Here is a 20,937-nt window from a genome sequence, read left to right as displayed (position 1 = left end):
TGCTTTACATATGCACAGTGTCCCCTCTACAGAGCTAAGTTAATGAGAGCCGTACCTGCCTTCACTCACATCCTCCCAGCCGTCCTTACTGAAGTTCTCAAATACATTACTCATAACCTTGATGGACTGTTTGAGAAAAGCTCCATGATGTCCCAAAGAGCTTTTTTTCTTGGCTGTTTTTAATTTAACCTTGGTGCCTGTTATCTTGCAATTACATTGCCCACAGGTTGCCAGTGCTTTGGCTTCATCCAGCGAACACTTCAGTTCCTGCACTTGACTCAGCAAATCTTCATTTTTGTTTCTCAACCTTTTAGCTTCTGCTACTTGCCTCTTCAAAAAGGCAATTTCTCTTTCCCGCTCATCAACTACTAACTGAAGTTCTGCTTTGTCTTTTTTTGTTTCACAAATTCTCTTACGTAGCTTTTCCAGCTCTCTTTCTCTCACGTCGGCATCTTCCTTTTGCACTTTTAAAGATGCTTTCAAATCATTTTTGTCCTTCAGTAACTCTGTATTTACTTCTTTCAGTTTCTTTAATTCCTCTCCAACGCCTTTGAATCTTCTTTCCAGTTGATGTACCTAATAAAAGCAAAGTTAGCATCTTTTAGCCTATCCATTAGAAAGAAAAAAAAACAAACAAACCTATTTTTAAAATGTATTTATTACATGAAAATAATATTACATTAAGCATAAGGACAAAAGCAATCTAAAGTCCTTAATTTAAATATAATTTTAACATAGTGCAGATGAATACATTTTAACTGCAATAATACAGCTGTCGAACAAAGGGCAGATGGCGAAAGAAGTTAAAATTCCAGGAAAAGTGACGCAGAAGTTTAGGTACGCTAATGAACCTTCCTGATGTATCTTGAGCTCATTACTGATTTGGTTCTACATATATATACCAATACAATTTTAAAAATGTATTTTCAGAAGGAAAACTACTTTGAAATACAGACAATTTTGCCATAGCTATCTAAATCAACAAGTTCTTTCACATTTTTTAAATACACAAATTAAATATTAATTTAGTCTTAAAAAATCATAGAGAGAGATACTAGAAGCTCAGCAACTACAGAATATGAAGTCCGAATCACAAAAAGGGTAAAATTCTGAGATGAGATACCAGAGATACCATCTCAGTGCAACCTCTACACAAGCTTGCCCAATATACACTGATGAAGCATATTCTACTTACATAAGCTGAATATGCTTTGCTTCTGATGTCCCTTGTAGTTTACACATTTTTGAGGCAATGAATAATAAACCGATTCTAAATGTTCTTCAGCAATACTTGCTCAAAGTTACAACTAAACCTCACAATTCTCAGAAATAAGAGGTAATTTTAATTTTAGCAGGCCCTAAAACAAAAAACTATACTGTGAAATTATTCCAGGAGCTTTCAGGACCACCAGCACGAGTTTTGTGTTCAAACATTTAGCCATTTTCAAGAAATATTTTTGGTTGCCTCTGTGCCAGCTCCATGCCAAATCTTTCACTGGAGGAAGTGCCAGGCTCTTGGGATTTGTCAGGGGGTGGGAAGGAATGACTATTTTTCAAGAAGCTACAGGTGAATGTATGAGGCCAACTTCAACTACTTATCTTGTACAATACTGGCCAATCCTATCCCTTCACAGCAGTGCAAAAATCCCCAGCTTTGACATTGAAAATAGAGTATTTCTCAAGAAATGCTACACTTATTTGCAAGGATTTTTTGCTAATGCATATAAATTGTTTTAAAACTTATGGAATGATTTACAAAGTGGGTGCTATGGATTTGATTCCGATAAATGAGAATTTTTAACATAGGGAACTATTAGGGCAAGAGCTGCCCAAACTTCTTCATAAACATTTGTGAAGGAGTCTGACAGCAGACCTTTAATATGCATGCTTATACATTACTATCTTCCTTGAAGGAAATTCACAGCAGTCTTACAATGAAGAGAGGTTGTCTTATGGCTACACAAACTTAGTGAGTAAAATCAGGAAGAAAAGGGATTTTGCCAAATACTTCAGCGAAATCGAGATTTATGAATAAAATAACAGTTTGTACTTTCCTCCCCTTTGATAAAGGATTAGAACAGTATCATTCTTTAGTAACCTTCATAAACTGAGATTCTGTTCCTTTTTCTTAGTTCTTTAAAGCAACTGTTTGCACTTGCTAGTACTTAAAGTCATTTATGACAGTTGGAAGGAAATACACAATAAATAGCTTCTACGTCTATCCCTAAGGTACCATCATAACTGTGTATATCCACAGAGATAAAAATTATGTAGTACCTGGCAAATAAAATTATGGTTCTGAAATATAGATGATAACCAAGTGTAAACTGTGTGACATTTCAGACGGTAGCATTCAAATTATTTCAATTACTCACTCTACCTTAAGATAAATGAATGTGAGCATTTCCTGTTCTGTGTGTTATTATTTTAACATGATGTTTGTCATTCAGTAATAACGAGATGACAGCCTTCATTGCCTGACCATATGGCAAGTGTTAGAAGTATACGCAATCACATCATCTGCTGTAAATTACTGTACTTCCTACAAGTTAATTCACAAATACAAAACAAATACACATACCCAAACTGACATTCAAAGTTATAGATTTGTTTATCTATATTTAAGCATGCTTTTAAAGATTTATAAGTAATTAACACAAATATTGTTTAGCAAAATGACAAACAAAAGGTGTAACATTGTTTGAGGATGCCTTTTCTTTGCAGCAAACAAACATATGGTAAAATACAAGTGAGCCCTCTTAAGTGAACACCTGTTAAAATACTAAATTACTTGTGTATAATACAAATATCTATATAAACAACAACTAGTTAACACTCTTACTATAGGAAGTAAAATACGTAGAATTTTGAGCAGTAAAGCTTAAAAGCACACAGTTTTGCTAAGTTAGAGCACACAAAATGTACTACTTTGTGAAAAAACGACAAAATCATATACGCAAAAATGTTTGAACATACAACTTTGTTCTACATTTTATATATAGTAAGTAAATTTATCACTATTATGCATCAATTTTATTCTGTAGCAAAATATCTATGGAGATTCACTCCTGATATGTAAAGTTAAACACTCAGGAAAAGAAATGAATATTTCTAAACTTAAAAGTGGTAAATGCTAACCATATGTTGCTCTTAATCTAGAAAATTTGTTAATTTTTTTTACATTTTATCTCTAAACGTACTATTAATTTACTCTGACATTAACCATGTTTGTCCCATGATGCACCCACAGCTACTACACTATAATTGATTTTTGATACAATTTGAAAATTCATATTTTTGAATTATGAAAGGAAAATCATGGCTCAAATTCATGAGTACTGACTTGTATACATGACTCATTAAAATTTACATTAACTTGACATCTTACCTTCTGTAACATCTGATCTGAAATTTCTTTGGCGTTCTTCTTCGGAGTACTGTTCTTAACCACATCATCTTCACTAATTTTAAGAAGTAGCTCTATTAGAGAATAATATACCTCTATCAGAGATTAAATAATATTTTGTCATAGCCACTGTTTCAATGAAGTAATACTGAGATATCGTAAGGAAATGCATTCATTACTTTCTCAATTATTTAGACTGTGGTCTATTTTCTTGTCAAGCCTTTTGGTCAGTTTCTAAAGAGTGACCTCTTTTCAAAGTCTTCTGTCACATAATTATGAATCTTTGTAGCATCACAGTATGTTTTTTCTAGAGTACAAGCTTTTCAAAGGCACAATAGATCCGTAGGTTAAAGACGCTGTACTTTCATTCCTATTTTTATTCTTTTATAGAGTTTTCCCTCTACTCCTTAAAAGCAGAATTCACTGCCTTTTTATCTACACAGCCACTACCAGTTTTGTTCTCTAGGTCTTGTCCCCTGCTAGGAGGATCAGAGTGATTGCTGAACAAAGCAAACAGTAACAGAATTAGGATCGAAGAAAACTTTAAACCTTCTTTTTTGTTAAGTGAAAGATCATGTACTTCACCAGATAAATCACACAAATCATTTCATTGTAATGTTGTGAACTCATAACAATTAGAAATTGATACAACTAATGAGTGTGAATACAACTCTGAGCACCATGTTTAGAGACAGCTATGCACTTTAGGTACTAAAAATTTTACAGAGAAGACAAGTTAAAAATTTGGTCTATTCATAGAAAAGGATGGTATCAAATGATTTGGCAGTAATACTAAATCAGGTAAACCAAAAGTAAAAAATATTGTGGTCAGATCTGAATTGAAAGCTTAGCATTCACAAACTGCCCACTACTCACAGAAAAGAGCAATTACAAACCTCCGAAGGTCTTTTCATTAAATTTGCAATTCTATGTTCCAGAACAAAAACACAGAACACCATAGAAACACCAAATGTTCACTTTTCTCCCTCTTCTGCTCCCCTAAATTCACTTCAAGAACTAATCTTTAGGGATATACATCTGCGTTACATGATGAAGCTCTGCTTCAGAAGTATCATTTCAAACTACGAGATGACACTGTGGGTCACTTAAAAACTTTTGATTTATAAACAAAGCAAGTGCAGAAGAAAACAGTGTTACTCTCTGTAGATTCACAATCCTCTTGATATAAACAGTGACTAACAAGTTTGTTAGAGTGAATTAGATCTTTCTTTTGTCTTTGGAACATGTCATGGCCAATTAATACTTCTGTATTCTTGAAATAAATGGAACACTATTCTAAAGATAATAAAAGCTGAAAAAGGTAAAACTATGCATCTGGGGAATATGTACCTTTACCTTGATATTAATATGTTAGTTCCCATGTTATTTGAGAGTACAGTCCCCCAGCACGGTGGTACTGCATACATTTACAATATTCTTTAAGTAACACACAAAGATAATATGAACATGCTTTTCATCTTTTTCTAAATATTCACTCATTTGAATGCCTGTTGTAGCTTTTATATCAGCATTTACTGTACTCCACTGAAAAGAAAAATGATTTCCCATAGTCAAAGAAACGGATCAAAGCACGCAAGGTGCTACATTTATTATGTGGATATATTAAAATATAATTTACCACTGTATCTATAAATAAACATATTATACCCAGAGAATAAATACTACTACTGTAAAACAGATACTAAGGAAAATCTGCATATCTTCAATATTATCATAGAAATCAAAAGCAATATAAATTAAAGAAAATCCATAGGTCACTGATGTGTAAGCCTTCCTAATGAACACAGAATAAACACCCCATTCAACCCCTTCCATACCCTTAACTGTTATGTAATTGTTCACAGGAATTGGTCAGGGAGGCAATGAAACAGCACTGCCTATAGCTGTAGGTCTGCCTATGACAGAAGAAAGATTCAACACATCAGTTTACTCAACAAGACATACGCTTTATCCATCACACACCTATGTAAAAAATACCAAATTCTCACTCAAGAAATAGACTCATAAGTCATAAAATCCACAATCTTCAGTCAGCAAATTATGATGGTCTTACAAAATTGTACCTAAGTCCCACTGAGAAACCTTTAACTGCCAGCTTTGGAACATAGCACTTAATTTCTAATTAATAGTCACCAAATCTGATTATGAGGTAGTTTGACATGGCTGCCAAAATGGTGTTTGAACTGTGATGCTACAGTTCACTGCTATGATTTGCAGAAAGTCTTCTCAGGCAGATAAAAACTATCAATAAATAAATAAAGAAATAAGACCAGATATATGTCGGTCATAGAATAACTATATAAACCATCAACAGGATGGCACATTAGCCTCCAGAATACAGCAGGTGAAGTTACCCCTTATGTATAGGAAATGGCACTGTGTAGAAGGCTGCCAAGTTACCAGCTCCAGCTGGAGTCATCCAGATTCCTGAAGACAAACTAAGCCTGATACAGAACCACCACTGTGATGACCAGAAGAAAAGAAGGCCATTCTTACCCACTAGCTGGGAATACAGGAGATTTAAAAGGATTCCAACAACTAAAGAGGCCCAAGAACAGCCTTCCATAAGATGCAGAGGGACAAACAACTTGCTTTACTAAGAAGCTATCTATTTTTCTGAACAGGACTAGATGGAACCAATTTTCAGCTTTTGGAAGAAAACATTTAAGTCCCTGTCAACATGTTCTCACCTTCAACAGGACGTGAATAGTGATGCTAAGTTTTGGATTCAATTAATATTGAAAAAAAATCTTCACAGGCAACAGATACACATTTCAGACAACTGAAACAGATACACATTTCAGACACAGCTAACACAGACATAGCTGGGAAAGGCAGAAGCAGAGCTTGCTTTTCTTGTGTCCTGTATTATTTGTTAAACCCTACTAGCCAATGATGAAGAAGAACAAAAAGCCTAAATCTACCAAAAATAAACTTCTTGAAAGTCAACAGTTACTCTCCACTTTCTTCTAAAAGAAATGAAGGTTGCACAACTTCTACAAGAGTTCTGATAGAGGTTAAGAATTTAAGAGTAACTTAAGGATTTAAGAGTAACTTTAAGAATTACTCACACAAAGAACTCCACCTGACACAGCCTGCACAGTCTAGCCTGTCTCATACAAACAGCCATTTCCTCACCACATTATTAGAGTCAGCTTCTGAGTTTCAGGTTTCCACAAGACATAATAATCATTTGTACCTCTGAAAAATCTCTTCAGTGATTTTCTTTGCCAATTCACCTGGATCCTGGCAAATTTCTCTGGTCTTCCTGACACAGAGAACTATCCAGTCGCATTTAGCATTTTAACTTTGCTTTTGATTTGACAGTGAGACAGAAGGATCAAAAATTACAGGGATTTCTTAAAAACAATTAATTATTTGTGGCTTTTGACCCCTTCCAACTGGCTGAATTAAATAAATAGCAGGTATTCAGTACTTCCTCCTGACAAGCACGATCGACATCTAACCAAGCGATAGGGTAGTGCCTATCACTTTTTAATGTAGAGAAGCTCAGCCCCTTTTTCAAGAAATTATCCCCTGTTGTTAGAATGCCTGATTAAAATGGGTACTTGTTCAGGTGAAAGTGAATACCAACACCATTGATACATTAAGTTCTTTTCAGGCTTCTTTTTAGAAATGAAAACACATTTACTTAAACAGTGAACAAATGCTATTTATAGTGTATCATGTCTGGCCTACAGATAACAGATAAGAGGTTTTACATTTATTTCGGAAGAGGAAGGGAATTAATACAGATTTAGCTACTTGTGTGTTTTTATTCTTTCTGCTCACTTTCTCATTCTTATGATCAGGAGAGACTATAACTTCTCTGTTGCTTAAAGCTTGTTCAAAATACAGCTGTTTGAGCACTTTTTTCTATTTTCTTAAAATTGCTCGGCCCTACTCCAGTAAAATCTATTCATCAGTGAAAAGTTTATATACTGAAGGGCTACGGACTGTTCCTCTTCAGCAGAACTTATGGAAGCAAAGGATTTCTTGGATACAGATTTTTGAATGTGAACAGAAATGTTTTTTCTGTCCTGTGTAAGCAGATGCAGCTACAGAAGTTCTATTTAAAGTTTTCTATGTTCAAATGCCATTAATTTTAAAAAAAAAGAAAAAAAGAAAAAAAGATTCCACAATTGAATCCTCATTTGGTTTATAAAAAGGATGTATACACCCTGTCACACTAAAGATGCCTCACAGGAACCTCACAGGAAACCTCAGAGACAACATGCAAGGCTTCTACAGGTATGCTGACCCTGTCTGTGGCAGTCAGCTGTAGTTCATTCTAGTAACTAAAAACTAAAAGCAGTAGTGCAATGAAAAATCTGAAAGAACATACTTTGGCACTCACTGAGACTTACTACCTTTCCCTTGGTATTTAATAAGCAGTCACAAGCTTTCAATTTTAATAGGCAGAGCACGCATGCATTTTCTTAGGCGCATGAGCAAGGATTGCTCACACAAGCTTATACACGCTCACAGACGTACACCAGCTTCAAACTCCACAAGGTATTATTCTACAAAACATCAAATTCACTTGATGAAAGCATACATGGCACTGCAATATCCTAGTGTTTCCAAGAGAAACAACAGGGAATTTACTTTTCACAGCTTGGATGAGTAAAAGTTCGCAATCAGTTGTCAGCCTCATGGGCTAACCAAATATGTTGCTTAACACACATCTTTGGATTTGATTTGGTAATTTACCAAAAAAATTCCTGTGACAGCAAATGCTAGAAAAGGTAAATAAGATTTGCCTAGCACACTTCACTAGTATTTTAATCTTTCTTCTTAGTCATGATATGGCAATAAGTAACCACCACACCAGTAACCAAATCAAAAGTGTCTATCCACTCGTTCACTTTTAAAAGAGGGTATATTTTAATCTGAAAAGTTATTAAGAAAAAAGGAAGAAAGGGCTAATCATTAAAGTATTACACATGTCAGGAGCTTGCAGTTCTAGGGATCTGACTGTTTTTTGGAAACGTATGGTTATTGCTCAGCAGGCACCCAACTCCTTCTCACTCCTGGCTGCCTTTCCCCTTGTGTCTCAGCAAAGACTGACTAAATTGGCAAAAATAAAGAAGTGATTTTTAAAGTCAGTATTTGAAATTTTCACTCATTTCCTTCAGCTCTACTTAGGGCAATGAAAGTAATATACAAGAAGTAACAAGAGAGCAAAACAGTAACTTTCTATCCATCAGCAGCTGGATATTCCCACTTATTTTTACAGAAATTATAAAACAAGCTTCAAGTAAAAGAAAAACTTTCCTTTGTATTTTTTCATCCAGCTGGCCAGCATTATCACATAAAAGAAAGCAGCCAAGAGCAGAAAAAGAAGATAAAGAAGGGTAAAGCTTTATTGCCATGAACCTGTTTCCTTAAGAGAGGACTTTCTCCAGGTCTCCTTCTGTTCTCTACTCCTGGAGAATACTGAGCAGAAGCAATTCAGCACAGGTTTGAAAGCCAGCTGTATGTATGCACTGTTGAATACTTCTCCCAGATGATTCAGGAACAGCAAATACTACCAAGGATCAGAGGAGTGATGGGGACAACAGCCATATATTTTACCTACCTTACTGGCAAAGACTTATCACTACCATCCACTATCATCAACTTTTGTACAGATACAAAAGATCTCCAAGAAGAATACTTACAAGGGTTCCACTATATTGGATTTACATTCAGAGCCACATACTTTTTGAGACCAGTATTAAAAAAAGAAGTCTGAATCAGCATGTGGTTTCTTTTTTGCTGTATTGTAATACTGCAAGAACCATTTCAGGCTCTGCAGAAAGCTTCATAAGCATACAAACATATATAAAAAAATTCTTTAAAATATGTATTATAGAGTATACGGCACACAAATAATTCACATGTATATATTACCGTATAGTTAGTATATATACATACATTATCACTGATTTAATAGGCATGTGGAAAACTAAAGAAAAAATGCACTTAGAAATAAGAAAATTAATTTGCATAGATATTAACCTTAAATATTTTTAACAGAGTACACGACATACTGTACTTTCCCATTTTTGTTGTAAATATAGTTAAGGTCCTGTATTGTAAGCTTACCCACAGACTGGTGTACTTTCATTTGATCCAATTCTTCTTCAAGATTCAGTCTATGAAACAGGAAATAAATAAAAGTAAGAACAACAGAACAATCACACACATACCAGTAAAACTATTAAAACAAATCAAGTAAAAACATATAAATCTTACTGAGGAAGATGCTATCAACACTCAAGAACTAGTTTTCTAATTTGTCAGCACTTAGCATATCTCAGAGAGTCATCAACACAATACCTGATTCAAATTAAAAAATCTGAATTTACTGAATTCAGATACTATATGAGTAATAACATATACTAACAAGTTTCAGGTAGTCTTTGAGGCAATCCAGAGACAAAAAGCAGACAGGTAGGAGATGGAATCCTATCCAGGGAAGGAAAAAGTAGGCAGTCTTGGAGGACACCACCAGATAACTTTATGTGGGTAACTTCAATGTTCTTCTTTTCCCAGGAATTATTTGAGAAATTTACAAATAAAATCTGTCCTGCCCTTTCTAGCCCCGATCTTCTAGGGGTATAACAGTTTATTACTACTATACCTTACTCTATGATATCAAGAAGCTCAGGTCAACTGCCTCAATTCTAGAAGTTCTGTTTTCATTTTAGAAAACTGTGCATACATAAATTTGCCAGGAAACCAATACTAAAGTTTCAAAGTCAGCTTGGGAAATGCTGGAGTTAAAGGATGTTACTTGGATTTGGACCATTTGTACTCGTGTTTTCTCATACAATCTTTATTTATATGCACATAATCTTTCATTATATGCTTGCACACATCTCCTTAAGCAAGGAGATGTCCACCTATTTTAGCCCAGGATCCTGCAACACAGAGAACAGAGGGCAGTCACTTAATAGGCCTACATGCAGATTTTGTTAAAAAATATAGCCTCGTAGCCAATACTCTAGCTCCATTCTGAAGGCTGGACTACTAATCTCCTCATACCCTTTTCTGTAGTACTCCAAACAGTAGCATCTCTGTTGATGTAATTAACATTACATGAACGCAAGGGAGTGAATTAACGTTGTTTTAGAATCCATAATTCTTGTACTTTTATCTTCTGAATATGCAATTTTTCAGCTTTAAATCATCTTCATCATGTTCTTTGAATGCACATGTATTTATGTACTTATATACATACATATACACTGCCCTCACACACACTAGCTAGGTGGCCATCAGACAATGATAATTGCGCAAGACTTTTGGAAGGAGTTAACATGTACATAAAAGAATTATTTAGAATAAAGATATGCAGTATTATAGAAATAATATGAAATAAGTATAGAGGTTATGTTTTATAGTCTGACTATCTGAAGCACTTCCAAAGAAATTCATTTGGCTGTGTGGAAATAGTCACCGATTGAAGTAATGGTCTATCTAAGCTGGAAACATTTCAAGTTAGCCTAGACAAGAAACTATAACGTGTAATACAGATGCAACCCACACAAATCAATGAATGTTTTGGATGAACTTCAGAGCAACCCACACAAATCAATGAATGTTTTGGATGGACTTCAGAATAGACCAGCTGAGTCAGACCAATGCTGGGTCCATCCACCACCAGTGCTCTGTCTCCAGTAGAGGCAACAGGAGATGCCACCTTGGCAGAGTGCACAAGCCTAACTGCTTCTGCAGTCTCTTCCCCCTATATGCCTTCAGCATCCGGAAGAGGAGGGCTCAGGCCGGCAGAGGACTGGGGCAGGGATACTTGCTCCTTTTCCACAGACACTTACAGACCTTCCTGTCCCTGAGTCCATCTGATCCATCTGCTCTTTTTGCACTGGCTGATGCTGTTTGCCTCCACAGCCTGCTGTGGCAGCAAATTCTTGAAGTTCACTGCCCACCACGTGAAGCTGTGCATTGCTCGGTCTGTTTTACCCTGATCTCCCACTGCTTTCACCAAGCGCCCCAGTATTCGTATCGGGGGATCCACTGAGCAACAAACAGTCCCACATTCAGCTTACCTGCCACCTACGTGATTGCATAAGCCTCAGTTTATACAGCCCTCCTCAGCCTTCTCCTCTCCAAATGGAGGAATTCAGCCAGCCTTTCAAATTTCTGCGTGTCGGGCAGCTGCTCCAGCCCCTCTGTTGGTTCAGCTGCCCTTCTCTCACGCTTGCTAACTTCACCACCTTCTTCCTGAGATGCAGAGGCCAGAGCCGCCAACAGCACTCAAGACACGGAGGCACTAATCTACATTATAGCAACAAAAAGGTGCCCTCTCACTTGTCCTCAGTGCTGGTAAGGCCCAACATTTTCCTGGCTTTTTAGCCAGGACATTGTAAAGACTACATTTAGATACAAGCTAAACATTTTCATACTGCTGCGAGTCCAGCAGAGAGTTACCAAGATTTCAGGGACTGAAGCACATGATGTGGCTGGGTTTGTTCAGCCTTAGAAGGAGAAAAGGAGATTTTATTGCTGTCTACCTAAAGGGAGGGTATAGAAAAGACAGAGCCAGACCCTCCCCAGAGAAGTACAGTAGAAGGAATGAGACAGCAAGGATATGAGTTGAAGTATGGGAAATTCCAACTACATGTAAGGGGAGAGAAAAAAAAAAGGAGAAAGAAAAAAAAAATTGACCATTCGGGTGGCCAGACCCTGGAACAGTTGCTGAGAGAGGTTGTGGAGCCTCCATCCCTGGAGAAAGTCAAAACTTAACAACATTCTGTGCAACCTGCTCTAATTGACCCTGCAGCAGGTTCCTTCCAACCTGCATGATTTTGTGCTTCTCATTGGATTGAGGTCACTGTTACAGAGTGATTCTTTCACTCATAACTTCGGAAGGTCTGTGTACCACTCAAAATGAAATCCAGAATGGTGTCTTTTCTTGTGGTTTCTAAGACTGGTTATTCTAAGAAAAGTCATTTATTGCATATAAAAATTTTATATCTACATCTTTTCCTGAAATATTGTTGCAGGCTGCATGTGGGTAGATAAAATCTTCCATGATTACAGCCTGTTTTAAATTTACAACTTGTCTAATCTAGCTTTGCATTTCTTGATCGCTGTTAACATCCTGATGAAAAAGATCAGTAGTTTAATCCTACTACTACTTATTTACTATTAGAATATAGGACTTTTATCCAAAAGCATTACTCAGTAGTCTCTTTCTCTGTAATAACTGTGATATTATACCTAAATAATTCCTTCTTACACAGACCCGCTCTCTGACAAGGCAATCCTACTCTGCTCTCCTGTAAAGCTAGTAATGCTTCTTCTTCCACGTCTCCCAGATGTCTAGCGTGTCAGGACTGTCATCTGATGCCAAAGCAGTCCACTTGCCATCTCACTGTTTTAGCTTCTAACAATAGTGTAGAAGTGCTTGTAAATTATTCCCTCATTATGTTGCATAGTATGCTGATCAGCTAGAAGTGTAGGCAGTATTTTAGAACATGCTTACCTTATTTTTTATGACCTCCTACTATCAACACCTGCTTTTCTCCTGTCCTTAAAAGAGCCCTGGTACGTAGTGCAAGAGGAGACTGTGATGGAAGCCAGAGAGCAGGCCACATCTCATGTATGGTTTCAGTTAAGAGGTTAGATTCCCTCCTACCAATAGAACATTCTCCTTTCCCAAGATCTAAGTTCTTGGCAGCACATACAAAATATGTTTCCTACGTAGATAATCACACAGGCCACACTTAACAAAACAAACTGAATAACTTGCACTCCACTGGAGGGCACTTCTACCTTCATCCTGAACTTACATTTTTTTGATTTGAGGAAGCTGACAGTGGTAGAGCCTCTTCTTTCAGCAAATTATTCTCCTCTCATCCCACCTTACTAGCTAGTTAGCAACTGGGAGGAAAGAACTGTTATTTTGCTTTCTTTCTTTTTTTAAATCTCTAAAGTCTAAGAATCTTCAGTTCATAAAGCTGTAAGTTTTGAACGCACTCAGGACTAGCACAATTAGCACTGAAAAACTCCTAAGTATTTAAGTCATATGAAAATTGATAGTATCCTGATTTTTACTCAATCTTTTCTTTCTGAAAAAAAAAAAAAAACATAACATGACACCTTCAAGCTTTATGTTCTCCAAGTACTTTATGATAAATATAGCATTAAAAGAAAAAATAAATAAAGAATGTACAGTCTTTATGGTCTTAGTACATGCTACATTCAGTATACAAGACCAGAAGATGAAATACAAATGAGCTGTAACAAAAAGTTACAGCATATCTTTGTATGACTGTTGCAGTCAAAGTATTTTTTCACTATCATGCATTAGTCCTTTTGCATTTCAAGAAAAAAAGCAGAATAAAAACTGCAATGTGAGGAATGACATATAGAGGAAGTAGGGTATTTCTTATTTCTTGTCTATTTATTCCCAAACTCAGCAGTAAAATCTGCTCTTACGTATTTGATTTTTTTTTGATATGCTACTCCAGCTAGAACACGTAGAAAAGCAGCTGTGTTTGCATCACAACAATACAAACCTAGTTCACTTGCCTACAATTCACTACAGAAGTACTGTAGTCTGCATATTTTGTCAAAAAGTGCAACACTCAACAGTGAGGAAGAAAGGCTGCATTTAAGTCTTCTCGTAGAACTCTTTGCAGGAAGAATATGATTGTTACTTTCTCCTAAAACAAGTGTATATGATCAGTTAAGAAGAAGCTTCAAGAACAGGGTTAAGAAACAAACTTTCAAAGGACTGAGCAGGCACTCCAAGGAATTTAAGGTAACTCAAGATGTCACAGAAAGTTGCTGAAGTACAATGGAACAGTGAAAGAACACAATGGCAAAAAGGGTAATTTGCTTTCCAGCCTTCATTTAAAGCATCCTCTCCTGATCAGAAGCTACTGTTAGCTTATGCTCTAATGACATATAGAGTTAGGGTTTAAAACCTTCGGTATATTTTTTTGAAACCGTAATCTGTTCAAGCCAAGAAGATCTTCATCGAGACTTTGGCTGACTCAGGCTCCCAGGTGCCAACCTAATACATAAGCATTGATTTATCTTTAGCTAACTCTCCCTCCCTCTCCAAAAATTCTCTCAAACAGGCCTCAAGAAAAAAAAACCTCTGTTTGTTTTTCCCCTAAAGTGGGACTGCCTTTAACAGACCATACTTAGTCCACCATGCTTTTAAGGATCCATGCACAATTCTTCTCTGACAAAGCAGATTAAGTACTTGAAGAGAACTGTAACTCAATCACATTGGATTCCAGTGACATGAAATACTTCCTTTCCTTACTGAAGGTGAAGGAAGGATTGTTTCTGTAATCCTTCCACTCAAAGGATCCAAAATAAGCTCTGTGGGTGGTAATGCAGAATAGTAATGTATTGGAACTAGAGAGTCAGATCAGCAGCTTCAAAGTTCAGATACTGTGAATAAGAGGCTATAATACTATTTTAGAAGACAAAGCTAATATTCGCTGTAATTATCTTAAGCACATACTCACTGGATTTACTGCATGTTCCTTTTGCATGGTTTAGTTTCAATTAACACATTAAACAATGGAAAGAAGAAATGCTTCAGGTTTTGATATTCACTGAAAGGGGATTTTTTGTGCAGTGAAGATCTTGTGTTTGATTTAACAATTGCTGAGCAAAGGGCATCGTGTTTATGGCATCTGAAAAGAACTAAGATATAAACTGAAGCTGTGAGGAAATCTTTGAGGATATTTCTACAGTAGATAGGTAGTTCCTCTGAAAAGTTTTTCTAGCAATAGATGATTCTATAAGACTCATCTTGAGTCTTATAGAGACTTGAGGTACAGAAACTGAAAGAAGTCTTTGAAGATTAGTACATGCCTCCACCATGTTTTGCCAGTAAAAATGCTGGGAGTTGAAGATTTATCAAGAATATGAGATTTTTAAGATGATGTATATTTTAGGTGCATTACATTAATCTTAGTTTAACTGTGCTTCTAACATTTTTTAAGATTGCTCCACAAACTTCATGCTTTTTACAATTATGTGCAACTATGAGCTTGATTTAAAAAAAACAGTGTATTTTAAAATGTTTATATTTGGTATCAACTAGTTTTTCTTCTGATAAAACCTGTAGTGGCTAAATGAAGTAAAAGAAAGGATAATTTAAATTGTTGATTAGACATATCATCTTCCCTGTTTAAGGTTATGCTCCTGGCATATATGAGCACATCCCTTATTTTGCTTTGAAAATTCATCAAAGTGCAAAGGGGAAGGACTTTAATTTAGCAACCACAAGAGAAGAACATAGCTACAAAAATATGGAAATATGGAAACTGCTAATGTTTGGTCTGTAAAGCACTAACACAGAACATGGAGGAGGCTTTCAATTCACCCATTCACAGTCTCCCAATGACAACATCCACATGACAAAAATATTTTATAGTTCTCTTTTTCATACAAAATTTTTTTTTGCTTGAGCAAACAGTACAGATTTGAAATTTTAGTTAACATTTCTGAAGAAAAATTTATCTTCTTCTCTTTTCTGCCTTTTTAAATTAAAATGGTTAAATTTTAAGGTTGTATTTAAGTTTGTGTGTTGTTTTGTCAGAATCTCATAACTGTGATCTCACTATTACAACTGCTAGTACATAATGAAAAAATACCTTCTAAATATTTTAGAAGAAATAGATTTTGAGCTCCATTTGCAAAAGAGCTAGATACAGAATTTAATTTAGAAATGTTACTCCCGTACAGAAGGAGGAACATGGAGTAAGTACAGAAGTACTGCTGGGCAAAACATATACAACATGATCAAAAGAAAAACCTGAACAGGCAAGGAATGAACACCAAGAAAAAAACATATAGTCCTGCAGCTGAGACTGATGAATCAGAAGAAAAAGAAAGAAAAACCACCAAGGCCAAAAGAAGAACCTGATTTAGAATATTAGACAACGGAAATGATTAAGGTTATAAATTGAATGCCTACAACAATGTAGAACTCTAAAGAAAGACTGCCGTAATCAAAACAAACACATTTTAGTGTGTTTTAAAAGCATTAAAAAACTATTTAGAATGGTCTTTGAAAATCTGCATACAACATCTTCCATCTGTACACATGAATAACCTTAGACAAAAGACATTCAGGACTAGGAATACCTATTAACAATCCAGATGAAAAGAAATAAGTAATCTGTCAGTTAAACTTTATTAAGTTTCATTAAATTAAAAGTCTTAACTCATACCTGCAATGGTAATACTAACAGAGTGAATCACTTTAAAAAGCTTGCAATGTTGAAACTAATTACTGCTTGGCTTGCATCTAAATGCAGTCTTTTCAATGGTGTATTTATATTAGTGTGCTTTTTTACCTGAAAAAGTAAAAAAACCTTTTCAAAATATAGCAATTTTTTGGTTTCCGATTTGACTGGGAAAGTATTTTCAGTCCTAGTTAGAATATAGTCAAGGTTTCTGGAGTCTTAAATAAGGCTGTGTACCTGAAAAAATGTATCCTAATAACTCGGTACAATGTACCAACTTTACTGATAACATAGGTTACATAACTATGAATGGTGTACATGTTTGTTTCCTCTAAATTTAAGAACAAAAAAAAGTAATCCTGTATCTATTACATGAAATGAAATTCCTATTAAAAATATGTTATTCTGTTCCCATGCATATTTTTCTGCTCAAGATGATTTCATAAACAGGGAGAAAAAAAAGATTGGTTTTGCAGTCTGCTTGTAGGAGTAATAAAATTAGTGGACCAAAAAAAGAATCCAAAGTTTAGGACTTCTTCCAGAAAATGCCTTGCTCTTACTTATACTCAAAATGTTCATGTTTTCTAGTGGCTTACTCATTTCAAATGACAGCCCATCAGGGAGAGACGTGACTTAAAGGGGTTCAAAGCCTAATAAGAGATCACATGGGTAAAATCTGATGCAGTGATTTTTACCCTTAAACGTAACTGAAATAGTCTCATGACCTTCAGTTTTCTGCACAGTGATTATAAGTAAATCCGGTAAAATCTGGCTATATTTCTTCAGTAATTCTAAACAATAAACATTTTTTTCCTTACCTGCTTCTGAAACACAGTTAAAAAAACAAAGAAAGCTTCTGACAATATAGCCTATTCCAAAATACCCCTTCAGGCTTTCTCTGTTGAGAAGAAACATTCCAGGCCAGCAGTATTCTCAGAAACTCTAGATTACATGGGAAGGGAACAATTTCCAGCTCTCTCCTAGCCGGGAAGAAGCTAATGAGTCCTTGAATTAGTAGGAATCAGCACCCTAAATTAGCAAGCATCAATTGTGACTTCCTCGAAGGCTTCCAGGACCTTCTAATATAGCAAATCAGAAGTAGAATCATGCTGTCGGTTTACTCTGTAAGCCAACATAGATTTATTCCTAACATTTTGAGAATATCCTCAACATTTTTTGTTTACTATCATGTTTACTTGATGGAAGTCTTCCTTGTAACATATACACAAAAGGCACCAAGAGGAGTGGGAAAGCACAGAGCATCCTTTTTATGTATTAACTGCTCATCCCTATCTTCCAGCTGATTGCTGCTGCCTTGGTTGGCAATATTAAAACAAGGCAGGGAAAAAAAATCCAGACGGATCAGATCTATCCACCTAATAAATGATTCTAGTACTGTGTACATTTTAAGGATACTGACCTTGACCCACACCTACTGTTTCCAGTATCACACAACATTCTGTATTTTGTTTTATGGTAATAAAATGTTTTCAGCTACTACTCTTTTCATTTGGTTATTTTCCTAACACTCAAGTATTCAAGCTTTCAGTACCTAAAAAGAGGTAACGTAAGAAAAACTGTACTACAGAATCAATTTTGCCAAAGGAATTACTTCTGACTTCTTATAGCTTATAACTAGGCATCAGCAAGAAATCCTCTGTAACAGTTGCTTACTTATCAAGTTAATACAATATGCGAAATGCTTGTACCATCTGCATATAAGCAGGGCTTCTGAAAAACATACCTTTTTGCTAGAACAAAATTTCTTAATACTCATCATTTTTAATTGTCAGCAGTTCTGAAGATACCATGAGGAGCCCCCACACAGCTCCAAATCTAAGGTACGTACACACATGCGCACTTGGGTCTGACTGCATTAAGGAAATGGTAATTTAGAAAGGTAGCCTGAACTGTATCATAAACTTTGTCTCTGCACTTATCATTTTAGAGGGCTCCTTCCTGCAAGAGTTGCTGACCCTAGATTACCCAGCTGCCAGAGGACTGTAGCCAGTTTGCTAGCACATCTCTGCCTCAACAGTTAATAAACACTCCATAAGTCAGCCATTCTTCATCAGCAGCTTTCAGCATTCACAAGTAGCGCTAGCAGGAGACTCATGCACTCCTTTGCCTGTAGATAAAAGGAATTAAGACAGCAGGCTCAGGGTAGTCTAAAATAAACATCCAAACAAACAGTAAGACTTTCTTCCATTTGTCCCAGGGAATCTTATCAGGATAATAAAACCAAGCAGAGAAGCCCTTCTTTAACAGAGTTGAATACATAAGAAGGATAGCCCACTGAGGAAACCTACTCCTTCCCAAGGATTACAGGTCATAAGACTGCAGCAGAGTGACCCTAGAGAAATAAGCAAATCAGGCACAATCTCCTAATGCACTAGCATGCTCTTGGTGCTGTGGACAGATATCAGTGGTCTAGCCTAGGAGCTGCTGCAGTCAGGGAAGCCTCTCTCTGAGTCCAGGAGGTACCTATTGTGCTTTCAGCTGTTTTCCCTCAGAGCTGTGGAAGACTGCTGAAGATAGAAAAGCCAAATGAGGAAGCAAATTATACAGAAAAAGGCTGTTAGGCAAGCTTTGCAAACGTTTTGTCAGGGTCCTCAAAAGAGTACAGCAGTGCTCCTGTTAAGGTAACCAAAATAAGTATGTTTTCAAGATATTGTGTCAAAGTAATGCCAGAGAGTTTTTTCTTATCCAAAGCTTAAGCTAAATATCCTAATAATCCTTGTAAGGAAAATAGGACAGAGGGAGAAGCACTACTTTCCTCCCAAGAAGGAGAAAGGTTTGAGGAAAAAGACAGCAGATCAACACAGGAGGCTCTTTCAGGTACAAAGTGACTTGTGCTTTGTCCATGAGTCTTTAAAAGATTAAAAATACAACTCAGAATAGAATGCATATTCAAATTAAACATACTTATGTAAAAAACCACAGAGAAAATATGGGAAGTGGTTGTCATAAATTAGTATGGGGAGTCTGACACATTATTATGCAAATACTCATTTTAATTTTCATCTGCAAGAAACAAGCTAGGCACAAACTTTATCTGACTTTTACACCTGAAATACTACTCTGATAGAAATTATTCACTTTTGTTCCTATAGCGTTATGATTCAAGAACATTTGCCTGCAGTAAGGGCAAAATATGCTCTTTTCATGGGTCTGTATATTTATGTGTCAACTGACAGCCTTGGGAGGTGAGAGTAAACCTTGGAGCAGGTGTTTGATCTAGACTGTATGAGAGAGCAAAAACCATTACATATGTCTGGGGATAATGCTGCCAAAAGAGTAAAGCAAAGCATACTAGCATTACTTACATTTTGGGCAGGCTCAGACTATCCAGAATGATTTAGCAGAATTCCTTTACTGAAGAAAAACTATGAAGAATTTACACAAAAATCTCGCTGTCATAATTAAGGAAAGAAATGGAATATTTGACTATAAAGATTACCTGAGCTATTTAACTTATTTCTTACATTCACTTCCTAAAAATATATCTTTATTATCTTTGTTTCCCAATTCAGTCACTTATAGGATGGATGAAAATTGCAGGAAGCAGTATCTCTGTTGGCACTAAGTAAAGTCTGTCTGATTTACAACCCACATTCAGGACTGAAAAAGGACAAAAGCAACTCCCCCACATCTACCCAATGTCTGCTCACATTACAAAAAGAAGTGGACAGTGCCATGTTGTCAAGAACAAGCTCAAGAGGTATTTCGAAATAATAGTCACTACAAAAACAAAGATGTGCTAGTGACTAAGGACTAAAATAGTTTAAAAATGCAGCATAACTTATATCTTCTAAAAGCATGATAGAAATTGATGACTAAAATTTTATATTTCACCTAGTAATCCTTTCTTTGTTTTACTGTCGCATGAAATCCAGTTGATTGACCATAAAGTGATAAAAAAAATAAAAGTGCTGTTGTCTGAATAATGCTCATCATTTTAATTTGGACCTTCCTCTACAACAAGGGCTATTCCCTCATATGCAGAGAATAAATCCGTGTTACTTGTATTTACTTTACAAAGGACTCTGTCTAAAGGGCCAGGACCAGGGTGCGAGAGCAATCTATATAGCTCAGAAGAAAAGCACATGGAGCACTGACTCCTTTGCACGAATATCAAGTGAGTTATCTTCTCCCCAGTGCTTTTTACCTTTTATGCAAACGTCATACAACCAAAAGATAGAAATTTCTATTACTTACAGATTGTTTTTTGTAAGAGGAGCTGTTGTCCAAAAATGACGCAATCCAATATTTTTAATTATTGCT

General features: G+C 36.0%; 1 protein-coding gene across 10 annotated transcripts in view; it reads right to left on the bottom strand.

The window, feature by feature from the left end:
* CNTLN (centlein) overlaps positions 1-20,937 on the bottom strand; it is a 199,158-nt gene that overhangs the window by 64,294 nt on the left and 113,927 nt on the right. For all 10 annotated transcript variants that reach the window (XM_068928901.1, XM_068928897.1, XM_068928896.1 and 7 more), the window contains 3 exons: positions 9,518-9,567; positions 3,389-3,480; positions 56-576 (listed from right to left, as the gene is read on the bottom strand). In XM_068928901.1, the coding sequence (XP_068785002.1) occupies positions 56-576; positions 3,389-3,480; positions 9,518-9,567 (663 nt within the window). The remainder of the gene's footprint in view (positions 1-55; positions 577-3,388; positions 3,481-9,517; positions 9,568-20,937) is intronic.

This window comes from Struthio camelus, chromosome Z (genome assembly GCF_040807025.1).
Source record: "Struthio camelus isolate bStrCam1 chromosome Z, bStrCam1.hap1, whole genome shotgun sequence".
NCBI classification, from domain to species: domain Eukaryota; kingdom Metazoa; phylum Chordata; class Aves; order Struthioniformes; family Struthionidae; genus Struthio; species Struthio camelus.
The sequence above is the reverse complement of the archived record's forward strand: the minus strand, read 5'-3'. Positions and strand labels throughout refer to the sequence as shown.